Here is a 21945-nt window from a genome sequence, read left to right as displayed (position 1 = left end):
GAGCTGGCAAGAGAAGCAAGACAGCCCACTTCCACGGTGGCGATTCCTTCAGAAGTCCTCGCACCCCTCAGCCTACCCACCTCCAGATCTTGCCCTGCAGGGGCAGGACCTAGGTTCCTACCAGCTTCTATCTAGAGTCTAAGGGTAACATGACTTTAAAGCATTTGGAATTCCTGGCCTAGTCGCAGTACAAAACTGGCCAAGAGCAGAGAAACAAGAGACAGCATGGCCAAGTCTTCTGTAGAAAACACCTAATATGATGTTTAAAGTTCAGCAGAGTCCAGGTACATGCTGTTCAATTATCCATCATTACATAAAGAGCCACCTCAAACTTAACAGCTGAAAATGACAACCGTCTCATATGGCAGCATTCAAGTGAAGGTCAGCTGGGAGATTCTTCTGTCCCAGGGCACTGGCAGAGGCCCCATGGTGGTGTGCAGCAGGTGGGTGGCTTGGTCTGGAAGGCTGAAGACGTCCAGGGCCTCAGTGGGGATGGTCAGAAGGCTGGGACTGTCACCTGGAACACCTCTACGTGGCCTCTCGAGCAGCACAGGCCACCTTGATCACCTCAAGGTAAGTGGAGATTGTAGTGACCTTTCAGCAGCTGCTGGCCTTCCACGATTGAGCCTTGAAATCACCGAGTGTCAGGGCTGACATGCTCTGCTGGTTGACACAGTCACAAGGCCAGTTTCAAGGGTAGCAAACATAAACCCTACCTTTTTGTTGTTGTTGTGTCTTTATTGATTTCAGAGAGAGGAAGGGAGAGGGAGAGAGAGATAGAAACATCAATGATGAGTGAGTCATTGATCGCCTGCCTCCTGCATGCCCCCGACTAGGGATCGAGCCCACAACTCGGGCATGTGGCCTGACCAGGAATCGAACTGCCATTCCTAGGTCAATGCTCAACCGCTGAGCCATGCCGGCCGGGCCACAAACCCTACCTTTTGATGAGAACAGGGTCAAAGACTCTGCAACTGTGTTTTAAAGCTGCCATATATGTGTATGTATATTGAGTCATGATGATAAAACCACACCTGTGCGTGCATCTGTTAACCACACGTACCCACAAACTGGTCTTCAAAGGGTTATATGGTGTGGGAAGAGGGAGTAGCCACATTCCCTTGGGGCACGAGAGGTGCTGAGGGTGAGGTATGGCCTCCAAGCGGGGCCCTCAAGGACAGGTACTGCATCACAGATGGAGATGGAACAGGGACCGCCCAGAGGTGAGCAAAGACAGCGAGGCACACAAGGCCACGGGCAGGAAAGGCACATGAGAGCCAGAGCCATGTGCCGGAGGAGTCGGCCTCAGCAGCACGTCACACTGGCAAAGATGGAGAAGTACAGGTAGGAGGAGCACGGCTTATAAAGCACTTACATGTAACACACACATATGTTTCATATGTGTAATAGATGCATATGTTGTTTAAGAAAAGTCTCGTCTATAAATCTTCGCCTCTGCCTCTCTGATGACTTTTTCTTAGGACGCACCAGAGAGTCAGAGAACAGGAACTCTTTCCAGGCTCTTGAAAGATACTGCAAAACTGCCTTTCCACAAAAGGCGCACCAATTGTCACTGTCGCCCACCATGGGGGGGCTCATTGACCCTCCTCACCCTAAAAATAAACACCACTGGGCAGAGCTCAGTTTCTTCTGGTGGTGGCATGTTGGGATCCTTTTCACTCTTCATGTTTTAACCGGTTAGAGCTCAGAAATAGGGCCTTTCCAAAACGCTCCTTTACTTTCAGGTCCTTTTTGTGGGGTGGGGGCGGGAGAGGGGGAGGAGACTTCTAGCAGAAGCCCAGGTGCCGAGGCTGGGCCGGGCTCACTGGTACGCACTGCGCAGCCCTGGGGCAGCAACACAGGTGGGAAGCACCCCGGCGCTCACTATTTGGCAACAGCGACTTTGAAGACGAAGAAACAGGCGGAAAACTGGTGTCGCTGGGACCGGGGGCTTGGACCGCAGTGCGTAGCCCGTGAGTGTCACAAATGCACAGACACACACTCTTGTCTGCGTGCAGAGACGCTCTCACACTCACACCCTCACACACGCGCGTGTACACACTCGCACACACAGACACGCACACACGGACACACTGTCACACATGCGCGTGCACACACTCAGACACACACATGCGTGTGCACATACACACACACACGCACACCCCCGCCGCGGTTCGCTTACTGAACCAGGCGGGAGCAAGAGGAGCCTGCGCTCCGGCCAAGTTTGTGCCGGGTCCCCAGGGACGCCTGGGTTACCTGAGCCTGCACCACGTCAGCGCCACTTCATCGCCGCTGGGTGTCGTGCAGGAAACAGGAGGAAAAAAAGGAAAAAACCTCCCGGGAGCGAGCCAATTGAGGGCGCGGGCCGGGCGCTGCGGGCGGAGCGGGAACAGGGCGTGCGCGGGGGACGCAGGGGGCGCGGGGCCGCTGGGGGCGCAGCAGGAACCGAGGCGGGGACCGAGGGCGGGCGCGGGGGGCGGGGCGGCGGGAACCGAGAGCGGGAGCGGGGCCAGGGTCCGGCACCGAGGGCGGGCCCCGGGGGCGGGGGCGGGCGCGGGAGCGAGCCCCGGGGGCGGGGCGGCGGGAACCGAGAGCGGGCGCAGGGGGCGGGCCCCGGGGCGGGGGCGGTGCGTGGGGGCGGGCCCGGGGGCGGGGCGGGGCTCGGGGGCGGGCCCGGGGGCGGGCCCGGGGGCGGGGCGCGGGCGCGGGGGCGGGCCGGGGGCGGGGCGCGGTGGCCGGGGCCGGCGCGCGGCGCGGCCGGGCTCTGGCTGGCGCGCGGCTCGGCGGCGGCGGGAAGATGCTGCAGTCCCTGGCCGGCAGCTCGTGCGTGCGCCTGGTGGAGCGGCACCGCTCGGCCTGGTGCTTCGGCTTCCTGGTGCTCGGCTACCTGCTCTACCTGGTCTTCGGCGCCGTGGTCTTCTCGTCGGTGGAGCTGCCCTACGAGGACCTGCTGCGCCAGGACCTGCGCAAGCTGAAGCGGCGCTTCCTGGAGCAGCACGAGTGCCTGTCGGAGCCGCAGCTCGAGCAGTTCCTGGGCCGGGTGCTGGAGGCCAGCAACTACGGCGTGTCGGTGCTCAGCAACGCCTCGGGCAACTGGAACTGGGACTTCACCTCCGCGCTCTTCTTCGCCAGCACCGTGCTCTCCACCACCGGTAGGAGCCCGACGTGTCCCCGGCCACCCGGGTCCCCGCGTCCCCGACACCTCCCCAGGCCCCTCGGTGGAGACTCGCCAAGGGCGGGCTCCAGGGGCCGGGAGCCGGCGAGGTGGCCTCAGAACGTGACTTGGGTGTTGCCGCCCGTAACTCTTGGGAAGTGGTCCCCAAAGCCTTCGTCCGGGGTGACTAGAGGGGCTTCTTGGGCTGCGCCCTTTTTTCTGGGTCCCCGACACCCAGCCGTCCGGTTGGAATCTACGCGGTGCCGGCCGCGGCGCGGCGCGGGGATGCGGGAAACTGTCCCGAGTGCGCGCCGTCCCCGGGCCCGTCCCGCAGGCCCTGGCTGCGGAGTCCAGCGGTAATGCGCTCAAGGGTCACCTCGCGGAGGCGCCTCTCCTTTCCGCGGTGCCTCGGCATTTCGGTGGGGTAACCGAGTGACATCACTCTGCACCTCGCAGGTGACCTTTGAGCGCACAGGCCGATCCGGTTTCTCTCCTGGGTAGGGGGAGGGGGGAGGGAATGCCATGGATCCGGCAAAATGGGGCACCCTGATTCAGCAGTTTTTCAACTTTACGTGTGCGAAGCCACCTTAAACTGCCAGGCGCGCCTACCTTGCACCACTCACCTGGCGCGAGGTGCAGGAGAGGAGCGCCCCGGGGTGGCCGGGCAGGCCCGCCCGTGCCCGGGGCAGCGTTACTGCGCTGGACTAGCTGCGGGAAGGCAGGGTTTTCCCAGGGCTAGTGAGGCGCACTCACCTGCGTGGAGATACACTATTTATAAATTGGTATGTGGACCCTGGAAAGTGTCTCTGAGAGCGTCCAGCTCAGTCCATCCTTTTGTGCAGATCAGATCTTTGACCAGTCATCTGATCTTTGAACAATCATCTTGGCTGGCACAAGGTCACACACTTCCTAGCTGCCAGAGTCGTCCTGGAATCTGGGCCTTGTGATCTCCCCGCCAGGAATTCTGTGTCCCCCACCCCCTCACCTTGACAGGTGAATCAACTTTGTTATTTCTACTCTGCCTTCATCCCACCCCTTTCCACCTCCCAGGGTTTATTTGTTTTTAATTCCCTTGGGCTAAACCTGGCGGATTGTTTTGGTAATTATTTGCCAAGGAGTGCTAGTACTCTACCCTCTTGGATTCAGAAAAACTGGATTCAGAAATCTGGGGTGAATGACGAAATTGAAGTGCTTTAACCCTGAAATAAACAAGAAGTCTGGCTTGTGTTGTGATATTTTTTAAACTGTGTTAAACGGAGCCCTAGACAAGACAGACCTGTTATCCCACTTTTTAGCTTTCAACAGTACTCTTTAGTTTTCCTTCTACCGGTCCTGCTTCCATGGTCTGTACCTCAGCCCTGGTCCTCAGATCACTCAGAAGTCACCCAGCCTTTCCGCTGGGCATGTTTGTGATAAATTGGGAATCAGTGTTCCCTGGTCTAGTGTTTCCACTGAGCTCCAGGTCTACGATGGGTCACAGGGTTGGGTGGCTGTCGTGAAGCATGATAACTTTCAGACTCTCTAAGTGGTATTTTGAAGCTAGAACAGGAATAAGAGCAAAGTTACACAGAAAAGGACATGTCTGCTGTCCCCGGCGGGATTTCCCATCACTGGTGCAGCTCATAAGGGGATGTGTGTCTGATTATTGGTATTCAGATTGCATTGTAGTCCCTAAGAAAGTCTGTATTCATGCAAGACAAGAGTTCATTTAGGAAACCAGTGCAAGGGGCACTTAAGGACAAACTAGATGAAAAGTATGCCTCTTGGTTTGTAAAATCAGCAAATCAATGAATTTTTGTCACTGATAGAATTGAATTTGCTAATTCAGGTAGAATTCTAACAGAATTTAGAATCTATCGTAAATCAAAGATATTCTAATACTGGTTTTGTACTGGCCCATTACTGATGCATTTGATGTTCTCTATGGTGTCAGAACACTGGTTTTGTGGCAGAGGATTGGCTGGGTTTTAGAATAAAGCTAGTGTGCTTCATTTCTAGAAAAATATTATCTGGAAAAGTACCAGACAACTCAAATGAATTGGAGCTGTAGTTCAGGCTTCTCTTTCAGGTAGCTATCAGACATGCTATAGAGGGGTGTGGGTGTGGGTGTGTGGGGGTGTGTGTGTTTTAACTCCTTTAGCTCTGTTGATGGCAAGTCAGAGATAGTTGTCACCCAGGCGGTCAGTAGGGTCAGCCCGTCTTGTCCAGAGTAGAGGCGGTGGGCTTTACAAAGGTCCTGCTCTCAGTGGTCCTCGGTGCCCACAGGAGCTTGGATGCATTATGTCAGGGGCTTCTCATCCCAGAAAGTACAGGCTTCCCTTTCTGGAAGGAACGGGGTGAAGTCTTAACGGTCTATTTGGAAGAAGTCTTAGGCCGGTAATTCAGCAGCGTGCATTCTGCTCTGCCAAGGATGCTGGATTATTTCCAGCAACAACCTAACGTCTCTCTACTTCCCCTTAATTACGGCGTGGAGGAAGGTGCAGCCCTCTTGAACCTTTCAGAGGGAAGCACTGTATAAAAGTAAAGCTGCTATAGATGGAAGTATTTCCCACATCACTTTTATACTGTGGGGTTTTTTCAAGGATTAAGGAAACAATGCCTAAGTGGCACTTGTGGAGTAAGAAGTAATTTTCATTAAAATGATCTTTAGTAGCTGTATGCAATTTCTCGTGAACTCATTCGTTCTTAAGAACAGGTTGTCCTGTCATTTACCGTCTGTCTGCGCCTTTGCTCGCCCCCCTGCGCACAGCTTCATCGCGCTGGTGGATGTTGGGTGGAGAGACTGTGTGTGTGCCTGTGAACATGAAGCTGCCGCTGGCTTTCGCTGCTTTGTAGATGCGGTTTCCCAGGGTGGCTTGCTCAGTCGCTGTTTCTGTCACTTGGACGCATGCTACCTTATGCCAGGATGCAGCTTTATTCCTGTTTAGGAGGAGGGGCTTTGAAACTCTTATTTAAAGTGCTCAGTAAAGGGACTTAATTAAACTTGTTTTATGCTGGCCTTTGACTTAGGTAGGGAACTCCTGCCGTGTTGGAGGTGGGCAGTGGTCATGGGGACGCTCGGCTGATTCTTGTTGCAAATTGTTTTCAGTAGGAAAAATCCGTTCTTACCTATAGCAAGTATTTATTGAACTTTGGACTAGAAGGGGGTGAGCAAACTATGCTCCTGGCCAAATCCGACCCACCCCCTGCACCTGTGCAGCCTGAGCTAAGCACGGTTTTTATATTTTCCAATGGCTGGAAAAAATGTCAGATGAAAAAGAATATCTCCTGTCACACTAAAATTTTATGAAAATCAAATTTCAGGGCCCCTAACAACATTTTCTTGTGTAAGCCATACCCATTCGCTTCTGTGTCATTTGGTTGCTTTCCAGCCACAGTGGCAGAGCTGAGGAGCTGTGACGGAAACCATATGGCTGCAAACCCTGTGCAGGAAAGTGACCTGACCCCTGCTGTAGGATAATGCTTGGCAGGGACTCGAAGTCAGAGGAGTTCAAGTGCTTCCGTTGCACAGCCTTCTGTGAGACTGTTTAGCTGTCAGGCTCTTCCCGCTCCTTTGTAGGTTCTGTGCAACATTGAAATCATGCACTGCCACCCACAGCCGCCTCCCAGACCAGTGTGTTTATCAAAGGACATCACTAGTTTTGGGTCAGATTGATGACACTGCCTTTTTTTTTTTTAATGGTGACAGAGCCAAACTTCACATTGGTATTACCTTATCTGAAATGTATGGTAAATAATATATTATATCTGGAACAGAAATGACAGCAGGGAGCCTGGCCAGAGTGGTTCAGTTGGTTGAGTGTTGTCCTGTGCACCGAAAGGTTGCTGGTTCAATTCCCGGTCAGGGCACAAACCTGGGTTATGGGTTTGATCCTGGCTGGGGCATGTACAGGAGGCAACAGATGTATGTTTCTCCCTCCCTCCCCCCTCCCTCCTTCCCTCCCCCCTCCTTCCCTCCCCCCCTCCCTCCCTCCCTCCCTCCCTTCCTCTCTCTAAGCATGTCCTTGGGTGGGGATTAAAAAAGAAAACAAGGAAAGAAATTCCAGGAAAAACAAATAAGCAAACTCAATCAGCCAGAAGAGAGAACTGAAGTTCACACCCTTCATTCTCGGGGGAGCCTCTGGCTTCAATTTTGAGCCTTTACATTTAATTGTAACATTTAATTAACTGGTCTTGACGCCCCTAACAGATTAAAGGAGGGAAGTCACAGCTACAGACAAGCGTAGCTGAAAGCTCATGAAAAGGCAAATACTTTAAAAGTCAAAACAGTAAAATGGTGTTTTAAAAAACAAACATTTATTGAACACTTGAGTGCACCAGGCACTGTTTACATGTGTTACAAAGAACTAATGAGGTGCAGATGTCATTGTCCTCACTTTGCGGAGGTTGACTCTGTGAAGTCCAGATTGAGCAACTTCTCTGCCTGGGTCACAAAGGTAGAAGGGACATGGCCTCGATTTGAATCCAGATGTGTCCGAGTTCGGAGCCTGAGCTTTGCATAGAGTCACAGTGTAGGAGGTGGCTATGGGCTCAGTTGTGTCCCCCAGGTTCACGTTGAAGTCCTAACAGTAGTACTTGAAAACATGACTGTACAGAGACAGGGCCTTTAGAGAGGAAGGTCAAAATGAGAACACAACGAGGAGCGGCCGCCTGCAAGCCAAGGAGAGGCTTCGAAGAATTCACACCCGCCCTGGCCGGTGTGAGCACCCGCTCAGCCCTTAGAGCATCTGCCTGTGCACCAGAGGGTTGCAGGTTCGGTCCCCAGTCCCTGTCAGGGCACATGCAGGAGGCAGCCAATCGGCTGTCTCTTTCACATCGATGTGTCTCTCTCTCTCCTTCTCCCCTCCCTGCCTGCCTTCCACTTTCTCTAAAACTCAATAGAAAAAATATCCTCATGTGAGGGTTAACCAAAAAAAACAAAGAAAGAACGAATTCCTACCTGCTGACACTTTGATTTTGGACTTCCAGCCTCCAGAACTGTGAGAAAGTGAATTTCTTTTGTTTAGTTAACCCAGCCTGGGGCTTTGTTATGGCCGCCCTAGCAAACGAATACGAAAGTACTCAATTATTTTATTTTTTTAGTTGTACAAACAGAAACAGAAAAACAAATACAGGAGCACAAGAAACAGAAATTTTAAGATCTTTACTGTAACATCTAACAATTTCCTACGCCTGAACAGGACTCATTGTTTTAGAACAGTATAATAATCGATGTCCTTGAACTATATTACAATAATTGTCTGTGAATGGTCCACGAGAGGAGAAATTAGTGTTTAATGTATAAGCCCATCCCTGTCTATAAAACATCAGTTCTGTAGTATTTTGAAGGTATTTTTTTTCAAAACTATAATTTTCTGTTATCTATGCCTATTTTATGGCACCCAGAACATACTATTACTGTTATAAATTACTGTAACTGAAAGACATGAAGCATTTGCTTTTATGACGTGACTAAGCCTGGTCAGGAATTCAGGCCTTGATTGTACCAGTCACCTGGTGGGAAGTCTGGTGCCTCTGAGGTGAGGTGGTTTTGGGGCCCGCAGGGTTGGAGCACGTGAACATGCCGGCGCTCAGTTGTTTAGACCCGTAACAATGCGATTTCATGTGTCACCTTACTCCAGGTTCCTTGCAGGGACAGAGACACCGTTTATGTCGTGAGCTCTCCGGCATAGTCAGAATGCAGCGTGCTAGAATTGATTCTGAGGGGGTGTTATCCCATCCCAGTTGTAGCCAGATCTGTGGAATACTGAAGCGTGTAATTTCTCCACTGACTGTGCGTGTTCACACTGCCTGTTACTGGTGGGAGGGGCAGGTTGTCCATCGAAAAGGAGGCCACTTTGGGGGTGTCATCTTGACTTCCTTGACGCTTCTATCTCCTGGATTCAGTTTGTGCTCGGACTTTCCTGGTTCATTCTGGGTGGACTCCATGTCCTCACATTGGTGGAAGGGTTGTGCCCGACCCGAGGTCAGCTTGAAGAAGGGGAGATGGGGGAGCTGGGGCTGCAGAGGGAGCCCATCTGAAAGGTTCTCTCCCTGAGCATGGATCAGACCAGAGGGCTTGTCTTCTGCTTTCTAGTGTTCATTTCCCTGCTTTAATCTGTAAAACAGAGTCAGTTCTTACATTAAAGAGATCAATTGGGTTATGTTAGACACGGACAGTGGTTTTGGTTTGTTTTTTAATTGATCTTAGAGAGAGGAAGGAAGGAGAGAGAGACAGACAGACACACAGACAGACATCAATGTGAGATAGGAACATTGATCGGTTGCCTCCCACACACGCCCTGACTGGGCATTGAACCCGAAACCCTGACCAGGAATCGAACCTGCCACCTTTTGATGTACAGAACGATGCTCCAACCAGCTGAGCCACACCAGCCAGGGCGACAGTGGCTTTTAATTGGCGACTATCTCCTTGATCCAGATCAGATTCTAGCTTTTTGCATTGGCTCCCGTGGTTCAGGCTGGTGCGTCCCCAGCAAGTGTTTGCTGAACATTAAATTCACCAGGTGCTGGTCTAGCACTTAGGACTCTTGTCTTCCTGGATGTGTCCATCTAGTGGGGAGAGGGAGGGACAGTAAACACAATAAGTAAAACACACAGGATGCTATCGGGATAATTGCTAAGGAGAAAGGTCCTGCTGCAAAGAGATGCAAGGAGACAGGGAGTGTCTGTTCAATGAGTGTGTGCTGGGCGTGTGGAGAGTTCACAACTGTGGTCTTTGATAAGAAATCTGAAAAGTATTGAGAAGTTGGCATTTGAGTGAAGGGCTAAAGGAGAGGAACTGTGTTCTAGAACAAAGTCCCCATAGTTGAGGTGCAGCAGAAAGCCATCGTGGTTGAACCTGAGACAGGGGAGCCATGAGGTCAAGGAGAGGGGATGGGGCAGGTGGTGTAGGATCACAGACCAGTGCAAAGCATTTACTTTCTCTGAGTGACGTGGAAAACATTGGGGGAGCTTGAGCAAAGGGGTGATATGATCTGACTGTTCTGACAGCTTCACTCCCACTGGTGTTGGACGGGGGAAGAAGCAGAGGCCCTAAAGGGGGGCTATTACAACAGTCCAGACAAGGCTTGTTGGTGGCGTAGAGCAGGGTGGCGAAGTAGATGGTGGCAGTGGTCAGCTTTCAGATCTGTCGGTGGAAGAACCAACAGGATTTGTGGATGATTGGATGTGAGGTGGAAAAAACAGTGGTAAAGAGTGACCCCAAGGTTTTGGTCTGAGCTTCTGGCAGCCTGGGGACAGAGAGAAGGCCAGGGAAGGGGCAGGTTTTGGGTGCAGGGTCTCAAGTGAGCTGAGGTCCTGGGCCAGTTGAACTTGAAGTCCCTCCTGGGTATCCAGGGGCCACATGAGGCAGGCACTCGCTCTACTGTAGTGTCACGAGGGCCATGCTGACAGTGTAATGTGCTTCCTTAATGTAGGTCATGCCCTGATGTCAAGTTACATCATCTATCTGACTGTAGAGCTTGAAGGTGGGGCGGGGGGGGGCGGCCATACCTGAACCTGGTGGAAGGAGACAGAGTGTCCATAAGTGGAGAAGAGGGAAGAGCTATTCCAGGGTGAGATGGGCATTCTCTGGGCTCAGTTGCTGTTTGATGAACACATTTAACAAGAGTTTCGACTACTTCAACTTGCAGGCTAAGGAAGAACATCTAAACTATAATATTGTTTTCCAATTTAATATTATATAAGGCCTTATAGAAAGTGGGGGTGGGGGGGCAGAAGGATTTGCTTCATATGTTCTTAAATTTAGCAATAGGAAATTTAGGATTTGATATAGTGCAGTGTAAAATTTGTATTACATATAGTCCAAGGAACAGCAATACATAAATATCTCCGGTGCATCATTTAGTTGCAAGTAACATTAAAGTTACCAAGGCGTCAATCCAGGTTTATTCTATTTCTGGGAAGTAAATAAGAGAAAACATGATTTTTTCCCCATAGGAAATTGAAGTATTTTCTAACTCTATTAGCGTCAAATAAACACAGTTTGTAGCAGATGGGAAAATATCACATGACTCTGGAAACAACCTGAATGATTTTCTTTCCTATGTGTGTTTAAGTTTGCTGAATATCCATGAGTTACCAGATGATGCCCTCTCAGGACTGTGGTCCCTGCTGTCACCGATGATCCAAGCATCTTTGTCTCAGATGCTGCATTTTTTATGTCGCCTCAGGTTGGGAATAACAGAAGAGAACGTGAATGTCTGAAACTAGAATTAAAAGGTTAGAACATTCTTGTAACTAAAATTCTTTAAGCGTTTGGACACCGGTTGCCAAGGCGTTCAATTATTTAAAGACTGTGGTGAGGTGGATTAAGTTAATTAAAGAGGCTGGAGAGGCTGCTGTCCAGCTGCCCCAGTGTCAGGCGGCCGCACTGAGAAGTTCTGAGCAGGGACAGGCCCCATCACTCCCCACGTGTCCCCCAAGGACAGCCCCCCATCACTCCCCACGTGTCCCCAGTGCTGTGACACCAGCTGCCACAGTTGCACAGCAGCTCGCCCACGGCCAGGTGCACAGATGCCCCCTCGGGAGGGCGGGGGAGCCCTGCGCTGTCACAGGAGGACGCTGCCTGGACAGCAGCCTGTCGTCCCCACGCTCTCTTTACATTCCCGCCTCCGCAGTGCATCTTACGCTTAAAAATGGAACCAACAAAAATGGAAAGAAAGAACGGCTCAGATTACCAAAGGAATATACACACTTCCCTTGGCATTTGTGGAACGTGACCTCAGCCTCCGTCTGTTCTTCGGCAGCTCGGCCGAGCGCCTGCTGGCTGGGAAGGTACCTGGACCAGCGAGGCCACCAAGACGCACCTGGCGCCTCCGGGCGCCTCGCTCACAGCTGCGCCTCGCGGGCTCACCTGGGCTGGTGCTTTCCCGCCCTGGCCAGCTCCTGTCCTGTGACCCAGGGCTGGGGGGTGTCCGGGTCTGTCCCTCCTCAGTGTCCCAGTCTCCACTCAGGGCCAGCCGCGGGCAGGAGCCCCTCAGAGCAGTGCCCACCCCCCACCACGGGCAGGGCTGGCTCTTTCCTCCCCAGCCCAGCCCAGCCCAGCGGATGGAGTTGCTAGCACCATGGTCATCAGTGACGTCAGACTGAATTAATATTTTAAAAATACAGCCCGATGGAGTGAAGAGTGCAAATGTGACTTATTTTTAGAGAATGTTGACTCTCAGATATACCGACTCACTCTACAAGGACTAAGTCGATGATGCTTACAAGGGTTCTTGGGGGACTTCTAAAAATAAGCCAGGGAGGGCTTATGAGAAAGGTGAGGATGGGAGGTGGGGAGGCATTGATCTGGGGACCAGGAGGCATGGGTTCTCTTCAGGCAAGAAGTCACAACAGCGCTTTGGTTATTTCTCTGGAGCTCACTTGTTTCATCTGTACAGTGAGGGCGTGAATGGGATCCTCTCCCAGCTCTAACTTCCTGTGGTCCCAGGTCTTTGTAGAATTTACTGAGTATTTTCTACTCTGTGCCCCACATGGGGGGGACACAGAAAAAATACTGTGCAGGGAGCGTCACTGACCTCAAGAAGCCTCCAGCCCAGCTGGGGACACTAAGCTAAACCACAGAACTCTCATAGAGCTGTGTAGGGTATAGACTAAATTTACCAACAGAACACTCATAGAGCCCTGTAGGGTGTAGACTGCACTAACCCACAGAACTCCCTAGAGCTGTGTAGGGTGTAGGTCCCTAACTGCAAATCTGTGGGGCCCTGGTGATGATGTAGGATTTTGAGGGGTGACCAGTTGGGTTGCAGTGCTCAGAGAAGCTTCATGGAGGAGGTGACTTGAAGTGAACAAGCAGTGTGGTAGGGTTTGGTGGGTGGCACAGAGGGGGAAGACATATGCGCAGTCCAGATGCCCAGAAGAAGAAGGAGCCTGACCTTTGACAGGTCACAAGGCCATGAAGGTGGCACCTTTCCAGAGCCCAAGAGCCACCTGTGGGCAAGTGGCTGATAAGGAGGCAGAGGCAGGGCCTTGAACGTGGGAATTGCAATGTGCACTTGACTTTGGGCAGTAGGGAGCCACTGTAGGTTCCTGGACCTGCACTGGGACAAGCAGCCTGGCCTGCAAGTGGCTCAAACAGGGAAAGCTGGGATTGGGCCACGTGGCTCGGAGGCGCTTGCAGTCACCAAGCACACAGTGACCTGTCCTGAGGAAGAGGACTGCCTGGAGGATCACCAGGAGGTGCCCGGAGGCCAGGGGTGGGGCAGGAGCCCTGGGAAAACCTCCGGCGGAGCGGGGGTAGACATCAATAGGAACACCTAGGCCCTGGGACACAGTGGGATGAGGGCGATTGCCCTGGGCTGGGACACCAGCAGTGTCGCAGTCTGAGCCCTGGGCCAGGCCTGGTGAGCAGCCAAGTTGTTGCTGTACACAGGCGTGTAAGTTCTCTCCAGGTGTGTATGTGGCAGGGAACACACAGGGCCAAGCCCCAGCCCTGAGCTGCTCCACCTCCTCACGCAGGTGCCAGGTGCGGGTTGGCCAGACCCCAGTTTCAGGACAGAGGGAGGCTCTGGGGCGCTGGGCCCCTCACCCCAAATTCTCAGGGATTCAGCCGAGAGATGATGAATCACCTGTGAAGGGTGTAGTTTCACATGTTTCTTGTGGTTAGTTGGTGTGGTTAGTCAGTTTCTAAATGGTTTTGAAAAACTCCAAGTAGAACAGCCACGCCCCAGGGCCTGTTTGTACTGTTAACAGGCTCTGACGTACTGAAATCTCAACTTCAGCTCAGTTCCTGAGTGGCCCAACTGGAGCTTAATGAAACTTTTGTCTTTAAAAGAAACACAGGTGTTAGAAATACAACTCTTGGCACTTAGTAACTGCTCCAGATAATTCCTTAGTGCATTGGGCTCAGATTAAGGATACTGGAAACAATCTCGTATTTTCACTTTTGCCTCAGGGCCCCCCAGTATCACATGGGCCCCCAGCAGCACAGGAGGCTGGGTGGAGGACTCTCAGTCTGAAAGCTCATAAACGCTTTGAGAAAAGGTACCGCTCAGGCTAAATCTTTACATTTATCATCTTACTCTGATCTTTGCCCCATCAGCTGCGGTTTCTTTAAAACCGTGCCCAGGGCCACACTTGCAGAGTGTCCTTTCCGCCTGCTGCCTTGTTTGAGAGCTGTGGGCCAAGGCCTGAGTTGCACACTGAGCCCACGCCTGTGCAGGTTGTACTGTTAGCCCAGGTGTTTCCATGGTTCACAGGCCAGCCTCGGAGATACAGCAGCAGGTGGAAATGTTTGAAAAGCAGACGAGTTGCTTTTTTATTTAGGCCTGACCTCTAACCTCTGAGGATTCACTCTGGTGAGTCTCACTGTCAGACATGCTTCCCACCCCAGGCCCCCCTCCTTGGTCATATGTCCCCTCAGAGCAGTAAGAGCACCATAGAAAATTGAGACATAGTCCCCTTCACACAGGAGAGGCAGATCTTGGGCATTTATAGAAGACTTGAAACACCTCGACTAGGTTGATAATTCTTCCTCTAATAATTCACCCTCTCTTCCATTCTGATGTACTTTCTTGAGAAGGACACACCATGCAGTCCCTCTGGCCTGGGAATCGCGTGTCACCCACAGTCTGTTCTAGCTGCACCTCCGCTGGGATCAGTAATTCCAATAGGCACGATGGTCCTGGTTATCAGGGTGCTTCCCTTTGCCACACAGTGGTGGGGCTCTGACAACATCAGGGTGTTCCCATGAGAGTGCCACTCACTGGACATGTGACATTTGTCCAGCTGTTAGTGAGAAGGTTGAGCACGTGGCTCTAAGGCCCAAGTTTATTTAGTACCAGCTCATTGCAATTCTCCTTAATGGTAGGACTTTAAGCCCAACCGTGATCAGCTCAGAAGTAGACAAAATTGACTCTGGCTTGAGCCCTGATCCCTTGAAGAGAGTGTGCAGTGGCGAGCTCACCATGGATTTAACCGGATTTCCCTTGCTTGCTTGCATGGTGGCTTTGAAAGGCACCTTGTGTCTAAGAGTGCAGTGAGGTCGCCCACCCTTATCTGTCTACTTTGCATGTTTTCAGAGGTGGCATGTAGGAAACACAGCGAGACCATCATTCATTGTCAGGTTTTCTAGTCTGCACTCCTTTGTCATCTGTGAGGAGGCTGAGGTCCAGCTGTGCCCTGAGCAAGTCCCCACTTTCCCACGTTAGGCTCATTCCTGTCTGGCCTCATTAATGCCAGCAGGGTCCACTTTCTCCCAGCAGCTAGCCCTCCATTTCCCATTAGATGCAGCGGTAGGGAGAGTATGTCATCCAGAAACGTCAGTGACTGTCTTCTGGTTTGTTCCCCTTCGGTTCTAGCAGAGGGAACCGGTGTCCTCTCCCTGAAGAGTCACAGCTCATCTGGGCCTAGACCTGAGAGCCACCTCCAGCAGCACAAACCGCAGCGTTTGCCTGAGACACCGTGACAGGTGTACCCCGCACAGTCTGGTTCCACCTGGGTGTGCCGTGCCCACTGGGGAAGGAGAGCAGTGAGCGTCTTCTGCTAAGTGGAAGGTGACATTTGGCCAAAGAGCCTCGTAGTGTGGGTTCCTGTGTGCTCTGTCCACTCTGCTAGGATGTCCTTTCTTCCCCCGAAGGTTGCCACGCGAGTCTGTGATTCCTTTCATAATATATTCTTCATGAATTTACTTTTGTTTTTTTTAATTCACACCTGAGGATATTTTTTCGGTTCATGTTTTTTTTTTTCCCAGAGAGAGTGGGGGTAGGGGAAGAAACATCGATGTGAGAGAGACACCTGCAACCCAGGTACGTGCCCCTGAATGGGAATCTAACCCTTGACCCTTTGGGCCGAGGGCCAATGCTCTAACCACTGAGCAACCCGGGCCAGGGCTAAATTCACTTTTACATGGACATAGTTGCTCTGTTTTTTATTCCCCCCCCCCAAAAAATAGCAGCTGTAATTTGAAGCTAAGTATTGACATGCAAACTACCAAATTTCCTAATTATATGAAGGAGAATGTTTGATTAGTAATTTTGACCAGCTCAGTTAATGGACTTAAAGCCTCAAAGGGGTCTATTTTCCATAATCTTACCAATACTGGATTGGTTCGTTTGTTTGGTGTTGAGTTGTATGAGTTCTTTATATATTTTGGGTATTAATCCCTTGTTGGAGCTGTTGTTTGTAAATATCGTCTCCCACCTCGTTGGTTGCCGTTTTGTTTTGTTTTGTTTTGTTTTGGGTTTTTTTTTGCTGTGCAGAAGCTTTTTAGTTTGATATAGTTCCATTCTTTTATTTTTGCCTTTACTTCCCTTGCCTTTGGGGTCAAACTCATAAAATGTTCTCTATGACCAAGGTCCATAAGTTTAGTACCTATGTTTTCTTTTATGTTATTTATTGTTTCAGATCTTATTTTAGGTCTTTGATTCATTTTGAATTAATTTTTGGACAAGGGGACAAGCTAATCTTTTGTATGTGGCTTTCTAATTATGAGAAACAGTCTGGAAGTTCCTCAAAAAATTGAGAGTAGACTTACCATATGACCCAGCAACCCATCTTCTGGGTATCTACCTGAAAAACTAGAAAACATTTTTATTTGCAAAGATATATGCACCCCTATGTTCACTGCAGCATTACTCACGGGGGCCAAGACATCAAATAACCAAAGTGTCCTGCGACAGAGGACTGGATAGAGAAGATGGGTACATACACACAATAAAATACTACTCAGCCATAAGAAAAGATTAAATACTGCCATTTGCAACAACATGAACGGACCTTGAGAACATTATGCTAAGCGAAATAAGTCAGTCGGGAAAAGCTAAGGACCATGTGATTTCACTCATTGAGACAAAAAACTGAAACTCATGGACACAGGCAACAGCGTGGTGGTTACCGGAGGGAAGGGAGTGGGGGCAGTGAAGGGTAAAGGGGCCCAAATATATGGTGACAGAAGATGATTTGACTTTGGGTGGTGGGCACACAGTGCCATGTGCAGTTCATGTATCAGGAATGTGCACTTGAAACCTGTATGATCCTATTAACCAGTGTCACCCAATAAATTTAAGAAAAGACTTAAAAACTCACCTGTACACTTCTGCAGTGTTTCTGCCCATCTCTCAATGTCTGTCCTCATTTCTTTCAAACAAGGCTCTCAACTCTGTCAAATTAAAATTTCTATTTTGCACGGAATTACCAAGCATTCAGTGGGACCTTTTGACTGGTGTGTCTCCCAGGGTCTGACCGGTGATGAGATTGTCCTCCATACAACCTACACAATAGGGGTCCTGTGGAGTCCTGCTTTTTTGGTACAGTGGAATCATCAGAATGTAACATCATTTGGGGAACCTCTGGATTAAAAAGAAACCCAATTCAGTCATTTGAGGAGCAGGAAACTCACTTTACACTTTAAATGGTTCTATCTATGGGCTGATAGACTCAGCATTCAAGGCCTTTAGGAGCAGAGATGCTCACTGGCTATGGGGTCGGGGAGGGATGTGTAGCTAGAATAGTATTATATTTTATGTTTATTATTTACCATAAAAATTACAGAAATTAATCCTTGACAGAGTGTGGGCTGTGAGGAAAAAAAAGAAAACCAAGGGGTTACCCACCTTCCCCGCCAGCAGAAGCAGGACCCTCTCCCATGATGGGTTTCTTTTCGCTGTGTTATTTATCCAAAGGGGGCATCGATTTTAAAAGTTAGTAAAATACGGGCTTGGATATTCACCCGTTAGCGTGCACGTCTTAAATGGTAAAACAAAGCCAAATAAGCATCTCATTTGAGATCTTAAAAGTGGAGGGACCCTCGGTGTCTCTGCTTCCCCCCACTCTACAGGGTGCAGTCACACAAAGACATGGGTTAGGGAAAAAAAGAAAAAGTCACTCTCTGTCTCTCTGATCAATTTCCAAAATAGAAATAAAAACAAAAACGAAATGATCGGCTCAGGAAATTATGCAGAAGTGAGAGTGTTTCTGAGGCAGATGGGACGGGAGCCCTGCAGAGCCTGGACTGTGCAGCAGCCTCTTGAGGTGGTGACAGATTGTGGGGGCTGCAGAGCCACGGGGGCCCGGAGGTGGGGGACGATCTCCTGGCGCCCTCCGGCTGAGCAGCCCGTGGCACAGGTGCGGGCTCTGGGACCCAGCTGGGGAGGAGCAGGCGTGATGCATATGCCAGCCCCGCATCCTCAGGCTCGATGACTAAGTTGAGCCATGCTCAGGAAAGTGTTTTATGCCAGAAAGGACTATTTTCAGAAAGGGAGGGATTCACGTGATCCTCCCTAGCATCTGCCCTTCCTATGTTTTGCTCTATGGGGTAGGGTGTGTGGCCACCCGAGTGGCAGATACATTTTTTCTGCTACCTTGGGGGGAGGTGTCCCATGCCAGAGTCCCTCCTATTCCCGGCCAGCCTGTGACCAGGTGCCCCGCATCCTGTCGTCCGCGCCCTGCCAGCTGGGGACACGCCCGTGGCATCTTTCCTACTCGGTCCAGCTCACGCGGGTTCCTCTTCCCGCTGCCTCCTGCGTTTCGTCATTGTTTCGGGTAACTGCCCACAAAACAAGTGGCACCACTCGCTGTTTGGGCAACTGAAACATAAGCCTGATGACAGTTAGTTTCCTCTAACCAAAGCCTCCAGCAGTTTCCTCCTCCCCGCGTGTTTCGCACCCACGTGCGTGTTCACCCGGGACAGAGGCTCTAAATTGGGGCCTGTCCTGATGGACCAGACGAAGCGGTGGACCTGCTGGCTTCGAGTTTCTCATTCCCGCGGCCCCAGACCTGGACCAGGGTCAGAGAAAGGGGACCATTGGCCTCCGGTAGTGCTTGTCACTCAATTGACCCCTAATAACACGCTGTTCTGCATTTTTTAAAATGTCCTTTTTGTTCCCACAACTATATCTTTCATACGATAGGGCAGCGTGGCTCTGGCCCTGCGTGTCTTTGAAGAACCCGCAGCATCTAGGTGTTTGGTACCTAAACACATGTGTCAGGAACCCGAGCGTCACCAGCACAGTGTGTCCCTGCTCGGGGGACTAGACCCGAGAGACTCTGATTTTTTAACATTTGTGTTGCCTAGTCCGTTTCTCCTGTGCCACACACACTGTCCTTTTCACCACCAAGCTTCCTTCTCGTGGATCCGCCGAGAATGTTTCAAGTTAGAAGAATCCAGTGGCCGCCGCCGTGTTGAAGGTTCTCTGCCTTTGTGTCGGATACTTGATTCTCTATCCATTCATATCCCAGGAAGAGAATCAGTGCTTTTCAGGCTGTTCAGTGTTTTTAAAACAACTTGGAGGCCAGGCCGTCAGTCCCCTGGTGGACCTGGCGCTGTGGTTTGCCCGGGGCTGGGTTTGGGTTTTCGCGTGTACTCCTGGCTTATCCTGGAGGCGCCTTCCTGACAGGTGGCACTGAGTGCTGTCCCCACATGTGCCAGGCCGGACACACCTGGTGGAGACCCTCCGAGGGGCTCTCCCCGCATCCTTGCTAACGCAGTTGCTAAGCTTGGGCTTGGGGGCGAATGCAGAGGAGTGATTAACAGTTGAGCACTTGGAGAGGTTACTGCTGTTACTTCCCCCCTTTTCAAATAGCCTTGCAAAGGGGACGTTAAGCTTCCTGTCCAAAGAGGGATCCGAGTTGAGGATTCTCTTCTCTAGATGGAAAGATGGACCCCCTCCCCAAGGTGTGTGGGAAGCAACTGTGAGAGAAAACCATATGGTATGGGATTGGAAAGTTAAACATTTTTGGTAACATTTGAATAAATTGGAAATGTACTCCTCTGGTAAAATAGAACATTTTTGCACCATGGCTAGTTTTGAAAAGGTGAGAAAACACTTACAAGAAATAGCAAGTGTGTCCTATTGGTGTCACTGTGCTGCTCTGAGGCTGATTTACTGCCAGGAGACAGGTGAGTTAGAGGAGTAATTGGAATTCTTACTGCTGGGCCCTCAGGGCAGCCAGGAGGCCCTGCCTAGCTTCCCACCTAGCGATTCCTGAATTCAGCAAGCTCCTTATGTTTCTAATTTCGTTGTCATTGAAAGACAGAACAGACTGAAAGCTATTCGTTATAGTTGGATGTTAGTGGTAAAGCGAATTGGCTTTGAAAGTTGTTTTTTTATCCTGTGACTGATTTACCCATGATGGAGGTTTGGTAACGTTTTACAAATGGTTTTTTAACCTGTTAGGTGGGTACCCTGTACATTGCCCCCAAAGAGGTGGTGTTCTGGAAAGTTGTTGAGAGTGACGGTCGGGCCTGCCTGTCCCAGCCTCGCAGGACTGCTGTCCTCATGGGTGGTATCGGCACGCCCCGGCCCTCATCAGTGCACCACGCACCGGACTCTGTGCTGGGCTCCGGGTCAGAGGGGTTACGGTGGAAACAAACTTGTCTTGAGTCCCAGGAATCAAACTGGTCTTGACAAGCAAACCGATCATTTATAATACAAGTGACTGTACCAATTAAGATTACTTTCAGCTTCAGTAAACAAAAAGCCAGTTTATATTGGCTTAAATTGATGTGTGTGTGCTTATATGCATGTGTGCGTGTGTGCATGTGTGTGCGCATGTGTTGTGTATATTTTCTCGCACGCCTGGAGCACTTTAACTACTCCACATAGCACATTCCTGGTCACTCTCCCTGCCCTTCCCGGCTCCTTCATCCCCACATCAGCCCCTCAGCATTACTCAGCATCCCCATAGCCCCTCAGCATCACTCAGCATCCCCACAGCCCCTCAGCATCACTCAGCATCCCCACAGCCCCTCAGCATCACTCAGCATCCCCACAGCCCCTCAGCATCACTCCGCATCCCCATAGCCCCTCAGCATCACTCAGCATCGCCTCAGCATCCCCACAGCCCCTCCGCATCACTCAGTATCCCCATGTCAGCCCCTCAGCATCACTTAGCATCCCCACATCAGCCCCTCAGCATCACTTAGCATCCCCACAGCCCCTCAGCATCACTCAGCATCCCCATGTCAGCGCCTCAGCATCACTCAGCATCCCCACATCAGCCCCTCAGCATCACTTAGCATCCCCACAGCCCCTCAGCATCACTCAGCATCCCCACAGCCCCTCAGCATCACTCCGCATCCCCATAGCCCCTCAGCATCACTCAGCATCGCCTCAGCATCCCCACAGCCCCTCCGCATCACTCAGTATCCCCATGTCAGCCCCTCAGCATCACTCAGCATCCCCACATCAGCCCCTCAGCATCACTTAGCATCCCCACAGCCCCTCAGCATCACTCAGCATCCCCATGTCAGCGCCTCAGCATCACTCAGCATCCCCACATCAGCCCCTCAGCATCACTTAGCATCCCCACAGCCCCTCAGCATCACTCAGCATCCCCATGTCAGCGCCTCAGCATCACTCAGCATCCCCACAGCCCCTCAGCATTCCCACGGCTCCTCCGCATCACTCAGTATCCCCACATCAGCCCCTCAGCATCACAGGGTCGCCGCTCAGCTCCAGGTGAGATGTTTATGATAAAGACAGGAAGAAACAAAAGTTTCCCCAAACTGCTTCCCGCTGGCAGATTTCCACTCGTCTCATTAGTCAGAGCTTGTCATGTGGTCACTGCTGACTTCCAGGGTGACAGGGGAAGGAAGTATGTGCTTTGCCAGCTTCTGGTAGGGACAGGCAAGGGAGAGGGGTCCTGCCTGCCAGGATGGCTGTCACAGGTGCTGCAGGAGCACCTGCAGAGACACCACCTGGGCACCTGGGGACAGGCCTGAAAGATGAAAGGGAGCAGCTTGTGCGAAACCATACAGGTGTGAAACCATGCAGGTGTGAGACCATGCAGGTGTGAGACCATGCAGGTGTGAGACCATGCAGGTGTGAGATGAAGCAGGTGTG

At 51.2% G+C, this 21945-nt stretch overlaps 1 protein-coding gene across 1 annotated transcript in view; it reads left to right on the top strand.

The window, feature by feature from the left end:
• The first annotated feature begins 2796 nt into the window (after positions 1 to 2796).
• Positions 2797 to 21945, top strand: part of KCNK1 (potassium two pore domain channel subfamily K member 1) — a 29897-nt gene continuing 10748 nt past the window's right edge. The window contains exon 1 of the mRNA XM_016199877.2: positions 2797 to 3152. Within this exon, the coding sequence (XP_016055363.2) occupies positions 2798 to 3152 (355 nt within the window). The 5' untranslated portion in view covers position 2797. The remainder of the gene's footprint in view (positions 3153 to 21945) is intronic.

The sequence above is a fragment of the Miniopterus natalensis genome, chromosome 21, assembly GCF_054644295.1.
Source record: "Miniopterus natalensis isolate mMinNat1 chromosome 21, mMinNat1.hap1, whole genome shotgun sequence".
In the NCBI taxonomy this organism is placed as follows: domain Eukaryota; kingdom Metazoa; phylum Chordata; class Mammalia; order Chiroptera; family Miniopteridae; genus Miniopterus; species Miniopterus natalensis.
The sequence above is the reverse complement of the archived record's forward strand: the minus strand, read 5'-3'. Positions and strand labels throughout refer to the sequence as shown.